At 44.7% G+C, this 18,107-nt stretch overlaps 1 protein-coding gene across 2 annotated transcripts in view; it reads left to right on the top strand.

Moving 5' to 3' along the window:
• LOC135225192 (cold shock domain-containing protein E1-like) overlaps window positions 1-18,107 on the top strand; it is an 82,378-nt gene that overhangs the window by 36,169 nt on the left and 28,102 nt on the right. For both annotated transcript variants that reach the window (XM_064264494.1, XM_064264493.1), the window contains exons 6-8: window positions 849-1,025; window positions 1,694-1,830; window positions 1,969-2,143. In XM_064264494.1, the coding sequence (XP_064120564.1) occupies window positions 849-1,025; window positions 1,694-1,830; window positions 1,969-2,143 (489 nt within the window). The remainder of the gene's footprint in view (window positions 1-848; window positions 1,026-1,693; window positions 1,831-1,968; window positions 2,144-18,107) is intronic.

Genomic DNA, 18,107 nt, shown 5'->3' with positions numbered 1-18,107 from the left:
GAAATTGTAAAATCTGGATACTTAATGTCTCCAGTTTTCTGAATTAAAAGTATACTGTAATTCCTAAACAGGATACTTTTATGTAGTGTTGTCAGTACAGTATGTTGCCATCATTACTGTAAACGGAGTTGGCACGAACCCTTCATTGGGTTAGCCATTTCCCTACTCTCTCTGTCTTGTGTTCCTCTGTCTGAACTCCCATCTGGTGTGTAGGCTTTCAGCTGTCCACTCATCAATGATTTCCTCTCTTTCCAGAGATACTAGTCGTGCTACTAATATTTCATCGTCTTTACTATTCTTTGTCCTTTACTACACAAAAAAACTATTTTGGGTTTGGAAATCTGTCAACTTGTGAGCCTTAAGAACCGTTCATCTGTGTCACTTCCTCATTCACAATAAAATCTTCCCGTGTAGTGTGTCCTTGAATTTTACGTTAACATTTTTTTCCTAATTTACATGTTTATTTTATAAAGTGGTACAGGCCTTGTGTCAATTGAATTTTCCATCTGTACTTATGAGTGATATTGTAGTTAGCATTTATTTCAAAATGCACTAGGAATCATTAAGATATTGAAAGAATTTAGTTGTAAAAGTAGATTTCTTTTATATACAAGGAACCTTTTTAAAAAAAAAATTAAAAAATTATTACCAAAGCTTTAATCTTCTATTGCAAATCATAAGTTAATTTTTTTAAATGGGTAATAGTCTTGCTGCTTGTAACTTGAGTAATATTAACCTTTAGTATTGAATGTGGTTAAAGATACTTTCATTGAACATGCTGTGTTGTATATATATTTAAGCTCAATAAAATCAGTATTGGTGTTTTATCTTTACATTAATGGTTTCAGGGAAAGGAAGTTGCAACCAACATGGTCAAGTTGAATCCAGGCACAGTTGTTTTTGAAGACATTAATCCAGAACTGATAAAAGGTCAAGTTCTTAAGCCTGTGGAAAGAAATCCTAGGCACAGTCAAAAGGATCCACTGACTGGGCGAATTAGATACAGAGGGAAGGATCGCTCAGAGGTAGGTTTGAACATGTGACTTTTCATGCTCTTTTTATTACTAATGTCTTTTATGATGTATTGTTTGCTTCTGAGAAGTATACTTTATCCCTTTGGCAAGTACATTTTTTTCCAGAAGTCCCATTCCCCGGAGGGGGAAGGGGTGTTGTGGATAGTGCCACCAGTGAATCCCGTTGTTGGCATTACTACAGGTTCTTTTGCAGCGTCCCTTTGGCCCCTAGCTGTGACCCCGTTCATCCCTTCTCCTATACCTCCTTTCATATCATTTCTTCCATCTTGCTATCCACCCTCCCAACAATTATTTCATAGTACAACTGTGAGGTTTTCCTCCAGTTGCACCTTTCAAACTTAATTGCTCTCAATTTCCTTTCCAGTGCTGAATAACCTCATAGGTCCCAGTGCTTTGCCTTTGGTCTAAACTTTATATTCCATTCTATTCCATTAAGTCATTGGTAATTGGTTATATATTTGTGTACAGTGCAGTATTTTACTTAAGAAATCTTGCCACTGTAGAAATTTTATTAAAAGCAAATCATGTACGGCAAGAAAATTTCTAACAAACTGTTAAGTTAATGTAGTATGATTTGGTTATAAAGAAAAATTGACTAGAATTTTTTTAAATTGCTAATTATGTACAGCAAATTTATATCCAAAACTTAATTTATGTAGGTTGAAGTCAAGTTTGGGGAGAGAGATCAGAAAGGTGATTTCACTTTGAGACACGGAGATTGGGTTCAGTTCAACATAGCCACTGATCGACGAGATCACCTTCAGAAGGCAACAAATATATCCTTGTTGGATGAAAGGTAAGCCAGTCTCTCTCTCTCTCTCTCTCTCTCTCTCTCTCTCTCATTTGTAGTAAGTTTTGAGGTTGAATCAATTTTTCCCAGATTGAATTTTACTTAGTATTTACTTTTAATGTCAACAGAGGATATTCTTTGCAGTTTCACTGTATCTGGAGAGAAGAGGGAGCAAGGTATCATTGTTGCAGCAAAAGAAGATTTTGGTTTTATCAAGTGTGCTGATCGGGAAGCAAGGATGTTCTTCCATTACAACGAACTTCTCGACCCTGAGGGTGATATAACGCTCAATGATGAGGTCGAATTCACTGTAGCTCAGGTATTTACAAGTTTGCTTTTTATGTATGCAACTTACCAAATAGTTACATAGCTATAGTTTCTATCCGTCGGAAGCTAGAATTTTGAAATTCGCGGTAGAGCTCTATTGGCTTGACTAGGCGTTCCCCCCCCCTTGGGGAGTGGAACAAACTCTGCAATGAAAATTAGTTGTTTCTGCTGGCTGGTACTGTCAACAGTGTTTAGCAACAGTGGAATTGTTTACTTCTGGTTGATGACTTGGATGTTTTTGGTGAATTCTCTGATGTTTTGGTAGCCATTTCAGCAATAGAGGCAGACCCTGGTTATTGGCGATCCTGTTTTATGGCGCTCGTCTTGCGCCATAAAATTGACAATTTATGGCACCACAACATGCCAAGTTCTGGTTACCAGCGCCATAAGGCTTTATGGTATCATAACATACCTAACAGAGTTATAATGGTGTTTATGGCTCTGATAACCAGTTAATGGATGAGTTTCAGTTAATGCCAGGTTTTGCTTATTGGCACCCCCTCGGGAACGGAACCCCCGCTGATAACCGGGGACTGTCTGTATTTAGTTATAAACAGGATTCAATGGTCAATATAGTCAATTTAGCCTTTCAATTAGACCTTGTCTTAGTTTTTGAGTTCCTTAGTAATTCGGCATGTCCGATACTAGTTCTCAAGGTACTACTATGTTGCGATACAAGATTTATTAAGGCGTGTTATAATCCCCATAAAGTTTGCACCGACTGTAGGGGTCAAACGTGCTCTCCTAATTTGACGTATAGGGAATGTGGTCAGTGGGATAATAAAACTTGGAAAACATGAATCAGTCACTTAAGTTAGAGAGGGTCTGGTTCAAGTTTTCAAGTTTTGTTATCCCACTGATCACATTCCCTACACAGTAAGAAGCATGTAGCTATTCAGGATATTCCTGCTGGAAATGTCTCTTAATTTACCTTCTGATCAACCTTCTCCCTCATCAATTCAACCTAATCTTAACCCTAGCCCCCTTACATTAGATCCCAAAAATTTTCAATTATGTTACAAGTGATGGAGAAGTTAGGAGCGTCTGTCAAAACATTAATGGAGGTGAGGGGTGAAGTGAGGGCCAATACTAGTGTTGTAGGGGAGGTGGCTGTTCATCCTGCTAATTCTCCTAGGCAAAGGTAACTTCCCAGCACCTGGGAGGAGGCATACTGGTATCCCAAGGGAGGTCAGTAGGGTCTGCCCATAAGCAGTTGCCCACTCCGGCAGTCCTGTTGTTAAATCCCAGGTCGTGACAGAGGGCCATGGAAAAGCCGTCTATAAGGAGATGTCAAGTCTTTCATGAAGTGGGTCGAGCTCTGAGGAGTCATCCCCCAAGCACCAGTGGCGCTTTGTTGATGATTCTTTCATTGAAAAGGACGTGAAATGTGTTGCCTTCTCCTGTCCCTCCCAGAAGGCCAGTGTTACAAGAGGACCAACATCGTTCTTGCAGCTTCTAGGTCAGTCCAGAATGCTTTTCACACGATGACGACGGCTTAGAGGGTCAGTGTAGTGAAAGGATACCCTCTTCTAGATTCGTTCTTTGTCGAGGAAGTAGTCCTTTGGGCGTCCATCTGATGAGGCTGCATGTAGGAAAAGTTCTGAGTGTCTGTTGGTGCTTTATCTTGATCCTCCTGTGCTCCCTACTTCAGATGATTCCTCTGTATTAGTGCTAGCTCTAAGAAGCATACCGCACCTAAGGGTCTGTTGGCACCTGTGCATCCTTCTTGTGTAGAAAAGGAATCTGTCCTGCCTTCTATACCTTCAGTAATTCAAGAGCTCCCATTGGCGCAGGAGCACATATTAGTGCAAGAGCGCCCATCGGTGTCTCAGCTTCCATGAGCAGCTGGGCACCCATCTGCACATTATTTACCTTTTCCTCAAAAACACTCAATGGTTCAAGAGCTCTCCTTGGCGCCTCGCCCTCAACAAGTGGCTGAGCACCCAGGGGCGCCCTAGCTCCCACGAGCGCCCAAGTGCCCATTGGCGCCACTGGATAAGATTGTTCAGCAACCAACTACTACAGATGTTGGAGCGGATTTCCCTACAGTGTCGCAATGTACGGCTGTCATGGATCTGTGTATTGCAGCCATACGAAGTAAGCCGGATAGCTTTAGCATACTGCTCGTCCTGTCCAGCTGCAAACAGCCTTGTCTAATGTTTCTTTGGTGGAAGGAGGAGGTAAGGAAGCGCCTCCTATGGGCTACATATAGCTTTTTTGTTATTTTCTACCGAATTTCTCTGACTCCTCGCCAGCAGCTCCAACTTTGCGTTGCCAATCGAGTTCTTTCCCTTTTTTTCTCATTAGACATTGAAGGAAGTTAACCTTTGCCATTTGGAGAAGAGGAAACGGGAAAGGTTAACTTTCAAGTTACTGGACGGGTAAATATATTGATATGTAGCTACTCAGGCTGGGTAAACTTTGAGGTTGGTCAGTTTACGAAGAAAAAACACATCAATGGAAAGAGAAAGATATGCAAATGTAAATGGAGAAAGAAAAAAGAAATTAAAAAATGTTCCCTACCTCCCACGAGAAGTTTTACCAACATATGTTTTTTCTAATAAATAAATTTATTTAATTTTATAAAGTTATAATTACTGCTCCCACAATATCAAAACAGATAAGAAATAAAAGCAGTAACAAATCCTTAGCATATTTGTTAAAAAATATTTAACGTAAATTTACTGAGAACGAAGATTCGGTAGCTCTTTTTTTACTTTTATAGTTTTTTCTAATATTTCTTGGCAATTTTTTTTTTTAAATTACATTTACAACCGACATACTATTGTAAAAGACAAGAACAGCAACCCCTTGGTATATTTACAAGTAAATTTACAAAAAGACGTGAGAGAGATGCCCACACTTCGAAATCTTAGTATAGAGTTGTCATAAGTGAATTTATGGGGTATTAAAGTAGTTGTACCTCATTCCCACCCGATTGTTTCTAAATTGATGACGCATAACATTAACTACAGGATCAATCCGTCCATCACCCCAAAGTTATTTTTACTCCCGAGGATCAATCCGTCCATTAAGGCCTCTCTTTGGGTGTGTCTGCCTCTGCCCAGGGAGACTTTTCTGGAAGAAGGTCGGCCTTCAACTTGGCCAAAATAATGTTTTCGGCGTTGGAATTAGACCATCTTATAAAGAATATCTTCCGTGTATTCAAAGTAGTGAGCTTCTTTGATTGGACTGTTGGAGCTTTGGGTTGCAAAATAGAGGAATGTTCGGTGCTGGATGAGAGACTTTATGGTCCTTGCAGGAGTAATTTCCTGCCTGGATAAAGGTATCGGAGATGGTTCCCTGGAATTCCCTGGACTGTCTCAGACAAAGAGGTCCGCCCTTCTTTACTCTTCTCTGGATAGTAAGTACGTTTTTCCTGAGGATGCAGTTACTCAGGTTGCTTCTGACCTTCAGAAGAAATCAACACAGGACCTTCTCTCATGATACTACTCCCAGCTCACGCCCTTTTCCTTCCACATGCGCTCAGTCCTTTCATGGCAGGGGAAGCTATAGGTCATTCCCTAGATCAAGGGGAAGAATAAGTATCGCTCCTCGAGCCATTAGGAAATCCCCCTCCAAAATCCCCACTAAGAAGTGAGGGGGCAGTCCTCTGTGCACCTGTAGGAGCAAGGCTCCGCCAGTTTTGGATGAACTGGAAAGGAAGAGTGGTGGAACATTGGATTGTTAAAGTGTTGAGGGAAGGTGACGACATTCCTTTTCAAGAGCGTTCCACACTAATCCAGCTCTCTGATAGCTTTGACAACCTACTCGGAAAATTCCAACATTCATTTCCCTGTTGAGAAGTTTAGTCCCCCTTGCACAAGAAGGCCATAGTTAGTTAGATTTGGTTTTACAACTGATTATTTGTAGTCCCTGAGGCCTCTAGTCAGGAGGCCCGCATTAGATGTAAGTATTCTGAATATTTTTGTCCAAAAGAAAAAATTCAAGGTGGAAATAGATCAAATGGTTTTGTCAACCATTCATCAAGGGGATTGGATGGTGTCCTTTGATATCGAAGATGCTTACTTCCTTGTCCCAATTCACCAGGACTCAAAGAAGTTTGTCAAATGCTTTTTCAAAAACAGAGTATATAAATTCAGAGCACTGTGCTTCTGGCTTTTGACAGCCCCACAAGTTTTTACTTGCATCTTGGCCCCCATTGCAAAATGGCTGCAATTGGTCTGGATAAAATACTTTCTTTACCTGGACGATTGTCTTCTTCAGTCGCAGACAAAAGAAATGCATGGGAGGACCTGCAGAAAACTATATCATTGGCACAGGAGCTGGGACTTCTGATAAACTTGAAGTCAAGTAGTTCCCTGTCAGGAATTAATTTGGAGATGAGATTAGACTTTGCAGGTTTTTCCATCCCCACAAAGAATGAGGGCGTGCCTTCATAAGGTGGATGTTTTCTAGCCCTTCAAGAGTGCTCAGCAAAGGAGTGGATGAGCCTACTGGGCACCCTATCCTCAATATAACATTTGTTCATGAACCTTACCTGCCAGATATATATATAGCTGTATTCTCTGACGTTCGACAAAATTTCAAAACTCCAGGCACACGCAGTGGTCGGCCAGGTGGTTAGTACCCATTCCCGCCGCTGGGAGGCGGGTGTCAGGAACCATTCCCATTTTCTATTCAGATTTTTCTCTGTTGCGGTAAACACCTGTTTCCATTACCTCCGCTCAGGATTTTCGAAAACTTCTTTGGTCACTAAAGTATTCTGATTGTCTTTTGGTTTTTGAAATTGGCTTTGTGACTTGGCATATACGCTATTGTGGTTTGGATTGGGATTTGGCTTGGATTGTTCTTGAATCGTGATGTCTGGATCTAGTTCTACTAGTTTCAGGGTGTGCGGTGTGAAAGAGTGTAAGGTTAGGCTACCGAAAGCCTCGGTAGACCCTCACACGGTGTCACGAATTGTAGAGGGCATGTTTGCTTATTGATGATAGGTGTAAAGATGTGAGGTTCTGACTAATATTGAATGGAAGGCGTATGAGTCTTATGTACGTAAGCTTGAACGTGACAGAATCAGGAGGTCTTCCTCCAGGAGTGCTTCTGTCAAGAGTCGCGGTGATAAAACACCACAGTCTAACATAAATGTAGAGTCTGTTGCGCCTAACCCTGTTATTTTGCCTTCGGGCAATGAAGTGATTGCTGAAGGTAATGCCCTTACTACAATAGAGTCGATTCAGAGCCTTGAATCAAAAGTGCTCGCGCTCCAAACTAATGTGCAAAAGTGCAGTGATAGTGATAATGTTGTGGAGGGGGCGTCAAACCGGTCCTATAGCGCCTCCAGGCTGAGAGCTCTGTCGGACTCCCAGGACATAGGGAATGGACATGTAAGCCGAAGGAGGGTTACGGGAACTAAACACCGGTCTGGCGTCCCTTCGGCAGTACCTGAAGACGATTCCCAGGCTGGCAAAAGATCGTGCACGGGCTCAAATATTGAAAGAATGTTTCTCTTCCTCCGAGACGTCTTCTCCTCAACGAGGATGGGTCTCTCGGAGGGCCTCTCAAGACGAGAGCAGTAAGGACGTAAGATGTCGCACAGGCTGCCATAGTCTTTCCCGCCCTCTTAAGAGAGGATGTAGAGAAGAGGACGCTTTATCAGAAGATCGGGAACGTCCTCATACGCGGCTTCCTCTTAGTTCTTCTCCGGAAGACACTGAAGACGCTATCCCTCAGAAGAGGGTTAGGACTTCTGGTGAAAAGGAGGTAGTTTTATTCTCCAATCTACCTGATTTTGGTCCTGAGAGAAAGAAGAGGGCGTCCCCTCGCCCATCGTCTTCTCACTGGATAAGTCCTTCGTATGAATCTTCCCCATCTAAGGAGACCCTACTGGCGCTGCATCAACAATTGTCTGCATTTTTTTTGCTAAAAGAGAGTCAAGATCACTTCATCGTAAGAAGGTTCTATGGTTGCCTGTCAAGAAATCCAGACATTCTCCTTCTTCCTCTCCTTGTTCTTCTCCCTCTCCTGTTTCGTCGCCTTCTAGATCTCGACGACTCATGCAGGAGCGTGCTAGTACTCCTGATGATAGAGCCTCTGGAAGTATTGGCGAAAACGTCAAAGACGCTAGTTGTCGCACAGGCTGCCGTCGCCTTTGGCAGGAGTTGGAGAACGCTCAGAGGACTCGCTTCGGCGATGATCGACCGGAGGAAGATAATGTTGATAATCGAGAACGTAGGGAGAGTCTCCAGCGGGACACTCCTCCAGAAGCAATTAAGTGTCGAGACACTCGGCAAGAATCCCGTAAAGACCCTTCTCAGCACGCTCGTCCTGCGGTCTTTCAAGAAACCGCTCAGAATGTAAGATTTAGGTATCGAGAAGCTTCTAAGGACAACGTTGGCGCACTGCAGTCTACTTATGTCGCTCCTCAACAGGTGCGCAAAGGCTTAGAGAAACTTGACGTCTTACTCATCGTGAAACTGTTCAGGACGCTCGTGAGGATGCTTCGCTGGATGCTCGATATCACAAGCATTGGGTTACTCGACAAGAAACTCACGATGCAGGTTCTGAAGACGCTAAACATCCTAGACGTCATGACGCTATACGGCATGATTTTAAGAAGACTTTGCTAAGCGCTCGACGTCCTTCACGTCAGGACGCTCGCCAGGAGGAAGATAAAGACGCTCATGAGTATGCGTTTGAGGACGCTAGGCGTCCTAAAAGTCAGGACGCTCGCAGAAATACGAGGCAGGACGCTCCTCAGACGAGTGAGCGATCGACTCTTCAAGAATTTAGACAAAAGCCTCGTTTGGACTCTCGTCAAAGAGTTCTCCAGGACGCACCTCATGACGTTCCTTTACAGGAACTTGATATAAATTTGACGCTGATAGGAGAACATACTCAAATTTCCTCTTCAAAAATTCTTCAGGGAAATATGAGTTTAGTCTCTTCTCGCTCGAAACAGGACACCTCTGCTGTTCCTTTGGAAGAAGATGATTCAACTGACCCTGGTCCTGAGGATGAGGAAGAGTCTTCAGCCTCATCTTCTTCAGATTATAAAACCCTGACTCGCCTTTTGAAAGACTTGTTTCCTAATAAGTTTCAAGCTCCGGTTCCTCTCTCTCCGCCTTCCCAACTATCTTCATCGAAGGCAAGGAAGACGCCAGGATTTGTGAAGGTGGCCATGTCACTCTCCACAAAAAGGGCGTTTAAAAGGATCCACGATTGGATGGAATCCAAGAAGGCGAAGGGCAAGACTTCATTTGCTCTTCCCCCCGCAAAACTTAGTGGTAGAGGAGGAATCTGGTATGAAACTGAGGAGGAAGCAGGTTTGAGGATCCCTGCCTCCGCTCCAGGTGATTTCTCTAATTTGGTTGATGCGCCGAGAAGATCTTACCTTCCGTCAGCAAAAGTATCCTGGACAATGACGGAAACAGACCATCATCTTGAGGGTATTTACAGGACTGGAAGTTTTTAACTTCCTTGACTGGTGTCTGGGAGTCTTAGATATGCAGTCTAGAAGTCCAGACTCTATTTCTTTAGAGGAATTATCTAGTATTTTGTCATGTATGGACAAAGTATTAAGAGATGGCTCCGACAAATTGGCATCACATTTTGCGTCGAGAGTCCTTAAGAAACGTGCGCTTTACTGCAGCTTTACATCGAAACCAGTATCGCCCGCACAGAAAGCAGAACTGTTGTTCGCCCCCTTTTGGGCTCATCTGTTTCCTCAATCAATGATAAAAGATCTATCAGTGAATCTTCAAGAAAAAGCAACGCAGGACCTATTATCTCAATCCTCAAAACGTCCTGCTGCCCATCCATCTTCCCGGACTACGCAAGTTTCCAGGAAGAATTTTAAGCCCTTTCGTGGCAGAGCTCCCTCGAGAGCCTCCACTCGTGGGAGGACCTTCCCTAGAGGCAGAGCCCCATCAAAGTCTAGGGGAAAGAAATGACTTATCTACCCTTCAGACACCGGTCGGAGCGAGACTCGCTCTCTTCGCAGAAGCATGGAGGATAAGAGGAGCGAACAGTTGGTCACTCTAAGTTATCAAGAACGGTTACAAGATCCCGTTCCTCTCAAGACCTCCATTAAGCACGGAACCGATAGATCTGTCGCCATCTTACCAGACTTTGAAACAACAGATCCTGCTAGATCTTTTGGATCAAATTTTAGAGAAGAGAGCGGTAGAGCGGGTTCTATCATTGAATTCCCCGGGCTTTTACAACAGGTTATTCTTGGATCCGAAGCAGTCTGGGGGATGGAGACCTGTCCTGGACGTGAGCAGACTGAATCTTTTCGTAAGGAAAGAAAAATTCAAGATGGAAACTTCAGTCTGTTTTAGCAACACTAAGACCAGGGGACTGGATGGTGTCCTTGGATCTCCAAGACGCATACTTCCATGTCCCGATCCATCCTCGGTCCAGGAAGTACCTCGGATTCATTTTAAAAGGACAGGTCTTCCAATTCAGAGCCCTCTGCTTCGGACTAAGTACAGCTCCGATGGTTTTCACGTTTTTGATGCAAAACGTAGCAAAATGGCTTCATCTTTTCGAAGATAAGAGTCTCACTCTATCTAGACGATTGGCTCATCCGGTCGTCTTGCAAGACAAAGTGTCTGGAGGACCTTCACACAACGTTACAGCTGACAAAAGCCCCAGGCCTTCTCGTCAATTTCGAGAAATCCCATCTGATCCCAACACAGTCCATCGTGTATCTGGGGATTCAGATGGATTCAGTGGCTTTTCAAGCTTTTCCATCCATGGAACGTCAGCTGAAATGCTTAGAAAAGTATGGGGGGGGTCTTTCTTAGAGAAGGAAATATGCTCAGCGAGGGATGGATCCGTCTGCTGGGGACCATTTCCTCGCTGGAGAAATTTGTTTCTCTGGGAAGGCTGCACCTCAGGCCGCTTCAGTTTTTCATAGCAGACAACTGGAAGGACAAAAAAGACTTGAACGAAATTTTGAGAATCTCTCAGTCGGTCAAAGACCATTTGAAGTGGTGGTTCGATCCCGTCAAGTTATCGGAAGGACTGTCCCTCAAGCTTCTGAGCCCAGACTTAGTGTTGTTCTCAGACGCGTCCATGACAGGCTGGGGAGCAACACTGGGGGAGGAGGAAGTGTCAGGCCTCTGGAGAGGGGAACAGAGGTCCTGGCACATAAACCTCAAGGAATTAGAAGCAATTCGATTGGCTCTACAATTATTCGAGGGAAGAATTATAGGACGGATTGTCCAGATCAACTCGGACAACACCACGGCTCTCGCATATATCAAGAAACAGGGAGGGACGCATTCTCGATCCTTGTTCGAGATAGCGAGGAATATCTTGCTCTGGGCGAAGATGAGAGATGTAACATTGCTAACAAGGTACGTGTCATGAGTGCAGAACGTTCGGGCAGACCTTCTCAGCCGTCAACATCGGCTGCTTCCGACCGAGTGGACTCTCCATTCAGAAGTTTGCCGGGAGTTGTGGAGACTTTGGGGGAGGCCATTAGTAGACCTCTTCACGACATCGAAGACAAAGAGGCTCCCAATTTACTGCTCCCCGGTTCTTGACCCAGGAGCGATAGCGATAGATGCCATGCTATGGAATTGGAAGGGAATGGATCTCTACACCTTACCTCCATTCAAACTCCTGGGAGAGGTGATAAGGAAGTTTGTGGCTTCAGAAGGAGCAAGAATGACTCTGATCGCCCCATTTTGGCCTGCAAGCGACTGGTTCGCAGAGGTCATGTCATTTCTGGTAGACTTTCCAAGGACTCTACCCGAAAGAATCGATCTACTCAAACAGCCCCACTTCGAGAGGTATCACAAAAACCTCTCCGCTCTGAGTCTGACTGCATTCAGACTATCGAAAAGTTGGCCAGAGCGAGAGGTTTTTCAAGAGCAGTGGCAAGAGCTATTGCCAACGCTAGAAGAACATCCTCTCAAGCTGTTTACCAATCGAAGTGGGCTGTTTTTAGGAGATGGTGTAAGAGGAGAGATGTTTCCTCCTCCACGGCCTCTGTGAGCCAGATTGCCGATTTCCTTCTACACCTTAGAAATATGTATTGACAAGCTTTCAGTGCCCTCGATCAAAGGCTACAAAAGCATGCTGTCGACAGTCTTCCGACACAGGCGCTTGGATTTGTCGAATAACAAGGATCTGCACGATCTTTTGAGGTCTTTCGAAACCTCAAAGATTCCACGACCTAGAATTCCGTCATGGAATCTGGATGTTGTCTTGAAATTTCTAATGTCAAGCCCATTTGAACCTTTGCATGCTGCTTCGATGAAGGATCTAACTAGAAAGGCTGTCTTCCTAACCACTTTGGCAACAGCGAAAAGGGTTAGCGAGATTCAGGCCATGAGTAAGCATGTGGGCTTCAGAGAACACAATGCGGTGTGTTCTCTGAGTCCCTCGTTCGTAGCTAAGAACGAAAACCCGTCCAACCCCTGGCCCAAGAGCTTTGAAATCAAGGGGTTATAAGAGATCACCGGACGAGAACCAGAGAGAGTCCTGTGCCCTGTCAGGGCTCTCAAGTTTTATCTGGCGAAAACTAAACAATGTAGAGGTCCGTCGGACAACCTGTGGTGCTCAGTCAGGAGACCAGAATTACCAATGTCGAAGAACGCTCTAGCGTTCTTCTTAAGAAGCACCATCAGGGAGGCTCATTCGTCCTGTCCAGATAGTGACCTTAGTCTTTTGAAGATTAAAGCTCATGAAGTCAGAGCTATAGCGACTTCGGTGGCTTTCCAAAAGAATATGGCACTCAGTGATATCTTGAGTGCCACATATTGGCGAAGCAACTCTGTGTTCGCTTCACATTACCTCAGAGATGTGAAAGCGACATATGAGAATTGCTATTCGCTGGGACCGTACATTTCCGCAGATATAGTAATGGGGACATGAAGCGGCACGATTCCCATCCTTTGGAAAATGGATAGGTGTGCTTTTAATTTATGGTGTTGTTTTTTATGGTTGTAGGGTCGCTGCTTGAGGCGGACTTCCCTTTATTTAGCCTAAAAGTTATGGGACTAACTTAGTTGGGCTAGGTCAGGTGGTATTGTTTATGCTTCGTTGTCCTCAGAGTATGGTCAAAATGGTCTAGTCGCATTGTGGTCATGCTCCCGTTGACAGATCATCTAGAACTCTCCAGCTATACAGGTCACTACCTTGCTGGAAACTCTAGTAAAGCAGAAGCAGACTTGGGTGACAGTAATCACGAAGTCAGCTATGCTAACAGGTAAGGAACCAAGATGTCAATCATCTGCATGTAATTTTTCCTAAAATCCTTCTATTCTGTCCCTTCCCACCTCCAAGGGTGGGATTCAGCTATATATATATCTGGCAGGTAAGTGTCATGAACAAAATGATATTGTCATGATACAATAAAGTTTGTTCATACTTACCTGGCAGATATATATATAGCTGTATTCTCTGACGTTCGACAGAATTTCAAAACTCCCGGCACACGCAGTGGTCGGCCAGGTGGTTAGTACCCATTCCCGCCGCTGGGAGGCGGGCGTCAGAAACCATTCCCATTTTCTATTCAGATTTTTCTAGACCACTGTCCCCTGAGGGGAGGTGGGTGGGTACTTGATTATATATATCTGCCAGGTAAGTATGAACAAACTTTATTGTATCATGACAATATCATGTTTGTGTCCTTGGGGAGACTACATAAGAGGAATCTCCAGTTCTTCCTAAGATAAACTGGAACAGGAAAAAATTTCCAGACTTTTGTGTTCCTGGTGACATCCGAAATAAAGGAGGACCTGTCTTGGTGGAGGTCGGAAGACAGGCGATTAGAAGGGAAGTCCCTTCTCCCTCTGTGCCCCAATCTAGTATTCTATTCTGACGTGTCCAATCTAGGTTGGGTAGCTCTCCTTGGGGACAAGGAAGTCTCGGGGACATGGAGTGCTCGATAGAGAGAGTGGCACATCAATTTGAAAGATTTGACTCTCATCCACTGGGGGCCTATTGGAGTTTGCGGACCTGGTCTGCAACAAAGTAGTAACTCTCCGCTTGGACAAAACAGCAGCCATCTCGTACATTAAGAAACGGGGAGGAAGGCACTTTTCCTCTTTGCAAAGAGGAAAGAGCCCTTCTGTTATGGACAGATCAGAACCACACTAGAGTCCTAACAGGGTTCATACAGGAAATTCAACGTCCTAGTAGACTGATTAAGCCACGAGAAGCAGGTTCTTCCCACAGAGGGGATGTTGAACCCATTGGTATGCCTCAATTTGTGGAGACTATGATGCCGACTGATGCAAGACCTATTCGCAACATCAAAGAACCACTGTGTGTCTACCGTTCGCCAGTCCCGGATCTGCAAGCATGGGCGACGGATGTGATGCTCGCAGATTGGTCAGACAAAGACCTCTATGCCTTTCCACCATTTAAGATGGTGGGAGAGGTCAAACAAGTTCAGGTCTCACCGGAACATTTCCACGATACTCATTGCCCCATTCTGGCCAGCGCAGAAATGAGGTCCTGGATCTACTAGAGCTCCTGGTGGACTTTCTGAGATTGTTACCACAGAAGACCAGTCTACTTCAGATGGTTCCATCAAGGTCTGTCCACCCTGGCCCTGACTGTATACAGGCTGTTCGCGAGGACGATGGTGCTTTCCTAGACTCGCGGATTGACCATTACCGCTGTTCACGTGATGGTCCCGCTGGACCGCGCATGCAGAGACCAGTGTGGGCTCCACTTTGGTCCTCTTGAGAGGTTTCGGCCTCGACAAGGACTGGGACGCGTCTGAGGATGGTACTGGCTCTCTCCTGTCAGGTGCACGCTCAGCCCCACCCAGACGACAGTCACAGTGGCGGCAGACATTTCCCCTCAGGTTGATGACTGCCCTTGACTCGCTTCTCTGGCTGCTGGTTCCACTGGCAAGGCGAGCGAGTGTGTCCGGTCTTCCTCCCCTATTCCCTCTCTTCCTATGGCTATGCCGGGAGGGGGCGAGGTGAATGGGAGGGATCCTGCAGAGCGCTCTCCATAGGATTCAGTGTTGGGGGACTGTGTTCCTGGAGGGACCTTCGGATCCTACTGGACGTACGTCCATGTCGTTGAGGAAGGATCTTACCCGTTCCCCTCGATTTCCACGGGAATCGAGGAAAACCACCACCCAATGGTCATTTGACGAAATTCATGGGTTTCGCCGAGCGCTTAAAATTCTTTGGAATTTCTAGCACTCGGAGTGTTTATGTCTTCTACGATCTGCAAACACTTGGGTGAGACGAGAATTCCTGATAATTGTTGATACGATAATCGGGAATCTCGCCGAATGCTTGAATTTCTTGGAATTTCTGGTGTCTCGAGAGTGTGGTTTTCCTGTAATTTCCAAAGACACTGTTGAGACAGACATTCCCAGTATAATTGTTATTACCAACTCGGGAGTCTCGCTAAGCCATTAAATTCCTGGAATTTCTAGTGTTCAAAGAAAGTGCTGCTGCTGAAGGAGGAATATCTTGGGAGGGGCTCGGCCTGGGTGGACCTGACGGTCCATCACCTCGGTACGGGGTCACCTCCGGGATACAGAGAAGAACGGGCAATAACAGTCAATCCTCCTCCTCTTTTTATTTATTTATTTATTTATTTATTTTATTTTATTTTTTTTTTTTTATTATAAATTCGGTGGTTTACTACTTGGAATTCAAACCCGAGAGGCTGTATTTGTTTCAATCCTAGGGTCTTACCGAACATACATCAATCCATTCAGGATGGATAGCACCGAGAGTTTGAATGCCTCTCCAGTGCTGCTGTTTTGGGAACATCCATTTCAGCTTGGAACTAGTTTTCTTTGGTATCCTGTTATCACCGTAGAAGTCTCCCTTCGGGAAAACTTCACCTTCGCACTCTTCATTAGAATATGAAGATCTGCTTCCAGTCCTTATTCTTGTTCCTCGAATGGAAGAGAATTTAGGCTGGAGGTCGATGTACAGGAGCCTACAAATATACTACGTATATTTCTCTCGCGACATGCTTCCATTATCAGTTGAATTGTTCGAGTAGTAGGCACATAACTGTAGTTACCTTGACTGGTATGTGACAGAGATGAGTAGTGTCTTCTCTTAATTGACCTACAACTTGGGACTGCCTTGCAGGCCTCCCAGGAGTTACCAGTTTCGATTTTGAGATACTAGTGGTATTGTTTACAACAGTACCACAGCATTTGCATTCACCGAATAGGAGGGTTTTCTTCCCTCCCATTTTGGTTAAAATGCAAATGCTTGAGCATATCTTTTTGTGCTCGATGGTTCTAGCCGTACGCATTCCTTCATGGAATGGAATACGTGGCAACTCAGGATGACGACAAGTTTAGCAAGAGCCAGCGGTGTATGGCGCTGTCAGCCTGCCTCAGACAGTACGGCTTGCTCTCAGAGATATTTCGGTTGGTATTCTCTCTGTCAAGGTTGACAACCAATTCGAAGCTGCCCGGCAACCACAGACTTAGGACTGGTTGGCTGGAATTCTCGCATACATGTATGACCATCTCTCCTGCATCACCTTTTGCCATTGTGAGAATTTTCAGACAGATATCTCACCAGACTCTTGATCATCTTTCTGTTTACCTCACAGTAACAGAAGTCTGTAGCCTATCTTCCGCTTCATCGCACCTGCCGCTGCGATGACGCAGAATGATATTCTTCAGACAGTGAGTTTGTCTTCTAATATACATTTCGTAATTCGTAAGGTGTACAATTATTCTTTGTTCACCCCGAATTGTAAATGAATAACAGAAGACTTCGCCTGTTCCCCACCCTACCAGCTCTGACTCCAAGGTAAATAGAAATATCCTCCCTGATCCAGCCCACCAGAAGTGGTTCTTCAGGCAGTACAATCCCTGTGTTTTCATTACTGAAAGATGCTCTGCTTTCATTGCAAACTCCAACTTTCTCACCGAACAGCAATGAAATAGCGGTTTAGCTTTTTCAGTCCTCTGTAAACAACAGGGATTAAAGCATTCTTCACTGGTTGGTGTCATCGACAGGACTTTTTCGCCGTGTTCACAATCTTGAGAGTACTTCTCTCGATTCTACTGTGAAGACGTAGGTCCGCATTTACTAGTCTTTCACTAGCATATAGTATTGTTTCCCCTTAGTTGAGATTCAACTACTATGAGAACTTCTGTCTTGCCATCAGGGACCTCGGTCTCTAGAGGGCAATTGATGTGCACTTGCCTTGAGAGAATCCTCATCTCGTCTCCCAACATAAGTGGCGAACAAGATAGACAATTTGTATGGTTGTTCTCGGCACAATCCTTCAAAAGGCGAGTGTCGTGACTACGTCTCGGATGCATGACAGCTCACAATGAGCGCTGTCAGGTGGCATCTGTTTAAGAGTCCGAGACAGAAATGAGCTATGCTGTGGACTTTGTATTGCTTGATCCAGATCAGTCATTACTTTGTCCTATTGGCGTGTAGCTGTACCCATAAAGGATCTTTCTCCAAGTATTACGAGACCGTGAGAAACTTCTCTGCAGTTGGATATCCAGTGGATGGGTACATTTCATTACTTCGAAGAATATGTCGGATAGGAAGATAGATAAGGTCTCATTGCGACCATATTTATCTTTTCCTTCGGGCCTGCCCACAGGTCCTTGGAACCTCACTTCATTGGACCAGTGGTGGATGCTTGCAGGTTGTTTTTTTTTTTTTTTTTTACCTGGCTCCTTCAGGAGGACAAGTTGCATCTCGCCTATGGTGTGCAGTTCTAGAAGTAAGAAGGATGCGAGAGAGACTGGCCTCTCCACCTTCCCCACCTCCACGGTCTAGGTATATTATTCCTAGACTGTGCCCACCTCGTCCTTCCACGCCTCTTCCTTCGGGTTGAGGATAGGACTCGAACTTACACTGGCTGGTCGGGTCATTGATGCAGAGCTTACAAATATAGCTTCCTTTCTATGTTTCTTAGCAGAATCATAGAAGCAATCCCGCTCCTTCCTCTAGCAAGGGGAGGAAGGAGACTGGCAATAATGCAAACCCTTCCCAGAACTTTGCATTAATGCC

The sequence above is a fragment of the Macrobrachium nipponense genome, chromosome 13, assembly GCF_015104395.2.
Source record: "Macrobrachium nipponense isolate FS-2020 chromosome 13, ASM1510439v2, whole genome shotgun sequence".
Classification (NCBI taxonomy): Eukaryota; Metazoa; Arthropoda; class Malacostraca; order Decapoda; family Palaemonidae; genus Macrobrachium; species Macrobrachium nipponense.
The sequence above is the reverse complement of the archived record's forward strand: the minus strand, read 5'-3'. Positions and strand labels throughout refer to the sequence as shown.